At 31.2% G+C, this 2916-nt stretch overlaps 1 protein-coding gene across 1 annotated transcript; it reads right to left on the bottom strand.

The window, feature by feature from the left end:
- Positions 1-1305: 1305 nt before the first annotated feature.
- On the bottom strand, positions 1306-2916 carry LOC108576481. The gene is made up of 6 exons (XM_017939489.1): positions 2704-2916; positions 2248-2540; positions 1976-2119; positions 1796-1910; positions 1543-1720; positions 1306-1478 (listed from the first exon to the last, which is right to left on the bottom strand). Exons 1-6 carry the CDS (start codon positions 2914-2916, stop codon positions 1306-1308), a joined length of 1116 nt encoding a protein of 371 aa, XP_017794978.1.

Genomic DNA, 2916 nt, shown 5'->3' with positions numbered 1-2916 from the left:
TATTATGCATTTGTATAATACAGTATTTTATGTATAAGTTTCTAAACCAAATGTTTTAACAATTTTTAGAAATACGATATTATCGAGGCGTATATGCTGTCGCCATATTGAATACGATTTTATTCAAACAACATTCGTTTATAATATTTTTCATTAAACTGTATAACATCGTGGAACAATTCAGCCTAAATACATGTACTATATTTTATTGACACAGTCCAAATTTGTTGCAAATTTTTCAGAGACATTGAGTTTAGGTGCTCAACTTTTATCTTCTTGCAGTCTGTGTTGTATATTTGAAAATTGTTTCAGTTATAAAAGAGAACAGCCATTGTAATTAATTTTTTATACATGAATAAAAAAAAAACTGTATTAGCAAGAGAAATTTAGACTGCAAAAAGCTAAGCAATTTTTACATTACCGACACGAATATCAAATGAAGGAGATCATTTTAATATTCCTGGACCAACATCTACATCCTGCAATCCTTATATTTACATCTACGAGCATAACAACTGTACATTTCTTTGTTTTAAATAAAAAATAAAAAAAGGCAAATGTTATTTAGGATATAACTTGATCTAGTAATAGCATTGCCATTTTGAGCTGTTTTGTGGAAGCCACAATTTCGTTGCTCAAAGCTATGTTGCTCTGTGACCCAGTCTTTAATGTTCTACATTTACTGCCACAGACAAAACATTCCATACTATATTACAATGTACCTCGCATCATTGATTTTATAGAAGCGAAGACGATATTATTTTCGCGAGCATAAACAGCATTATTATTAAAGTAAAATAGCAACTTCATCGTGTAGATTTAAATATCGTGCCTGTAGCTTAATGTCTAAAGAATAAACAACAAAATTGTACGCCTAGTATATATTACATTTATCCAACATTATCGCCAGTCATTTTCTGAATGAGCGTTCAACGAAGAAATTTACATTAAGATATTATTTGGTAATAATCGTTAAATGTTTCACTTTAAATTAATAATTAACAAGGTAAACGTATAAAATACTGTTTTTAAGTACACGCTTCGTAAGCCCGACTGCATTTTTATCGAAACATTTAGCTACTCATGCAAGCCTCAAGGAAGGTTTGTGTAAAATACGAGAAAGACATCATTACTCGCGAAATGCATCGTTAACTTGTAAGTGTGTAAATGACGAAACTTTCTACATAAACAGGTGTATATCTATAAAGTTCTTAAATAAACTTGATTTTTGTATTAAAAAGTTATAAGATTTTTTGCAAGCTTCCATTTCTTTGCAGTTCGTTCTCAGATGTTATAAATATATTATTAATTTTCAATATTACTATATTGATTACATTCCTCATTCTCCCGTTCTTCACTTGACTCTTCTGTTACCTCCGGTTCAGATAATTCCTCTTCTGTAGAATTAATCATTGATATAGATTCATTGTGTTTTGCTTGTCGAATTCTTTTGATTTTCTTCTTAAGAGCCATAACACCTAATTTTTATTTAAAAATCGTAATTAATGTCAAGACATAAATGTTACATTTGAATGTACTTACAGAACAATGCCTGCCACATTTCAGCCTTTTTTGATGTTCTTTTAACTAATTTCTTCAAGGAATCTCTATGCCTCTTTTGTATTCCAGCCAATTCAATCGCTTCCCGCGTTGGTGGGGGAAATAAACAAATTTCTAGCCAATGTACATTTCTTGCACATCCTACAAGTCTAAAGTACACCTAAAAATTATTGTATTCATAAAAGACTACTGTAGTTTCAAAGTAGATTTAAAAATAAAGTGTTTAATATATTACAGAATCAAGGCATTCTGCTATAAACCATAGCCATAAACCAAGTTGTGCTTTTGTGTAATTCATATTTTCTGGCCATAACATCAATTTAGGTACAAACAATGTATATAGATATACCCTGTAAAAAAAATTACTTATTAGAGAAATATAAAAATTGGTATATCAAGTTTATGGTATACTAACCAGCTGATACAGTGAAGACAAAAGATTAATTTGGGTAGCTTTCTTTTAGTAAGGTGAGATGCACATAGTAAGATTCTACAAATATTTACCACAATAGTATCAATTGCCTTGTAAAATAAAAAAGTGCTGACTACTGTACACCACCTATCAAGAAATGTATCATTTGTTAAATAAAGACAATAGGCAAAAGATTATAAGAAGTCAAACAAGGTATTAAAAAATACAGGATTGATCACAAAAACAGATTTATGTTAAAACAAAAGCTGCTTTACTTTTCTTGATATGGATTCATGATGAAGGATGCAAATAGCAAATTGGCCCAGCCTTTTGTCCAAGCTCCATGGCATAAGATTTCTACTCCAGCCCGATGAAAGTAAAAGCTTTTATGCAGAATGACACCTAATTCTTCGTGTGTCACTTTCCTTTCTTCAGAGAAGAAGCTCAATGTTTTAATTGTGGATGACTTTAGATAACAAATGCTGCCAAAGCAAAACCCACAATTCCACACAGCCTCGATTATTCTACTTCTCTGCATCAATGGAATGCGCATTCGTCGAAGTAACGACTGTGTTAATAAATGAAAATGATCAGATGAACTGTCAATAGGCTTTGTTATCCTTTATCTGCACTCTTTGCAAATAATAAAAAAAAAAAAAATTATTGGCAAGTTCATTAATTAACACCAAAAGGCACAACAATGAAACGTAAAATAAGTTTCTGAAACTTACATTAAGGCACTTCTCGTACGCAACATATAAAACAATCCAGAATAAAATTAAGTATCCAAGGAGTACATCAGACTTTTTAATTTTCGTATCATTCGTGTATTGCACGTTGAATGTCTTTTTGTCCCATAAATTTGGGACGATCGGTGTAAACTGCGAAACATCGAGAAACGAATGCAACCCCATAGCCCAACCATTCGCAGTTTCTTCCAACAT

The sequence above is a fragment of the Habropoda laboriosa genome, unplaced genomic scaffold (assembly GCF_001263275.1).
Source record: "Habropoda laboriosa isolate 0110345459 unplaced genomic scaffold, ASM126327v1 scaffold291, whole genome shotgun sequence".
Lineage (NCBI taxonomy): Eukaryota > Metazoa > Arthropoda > Insecta > Hymenoptera > Apidae > Habropoda > Habropoda laboriosa.
This window is presented reverse-complemented; position numbering and strand designations above follow the sequence as displayed.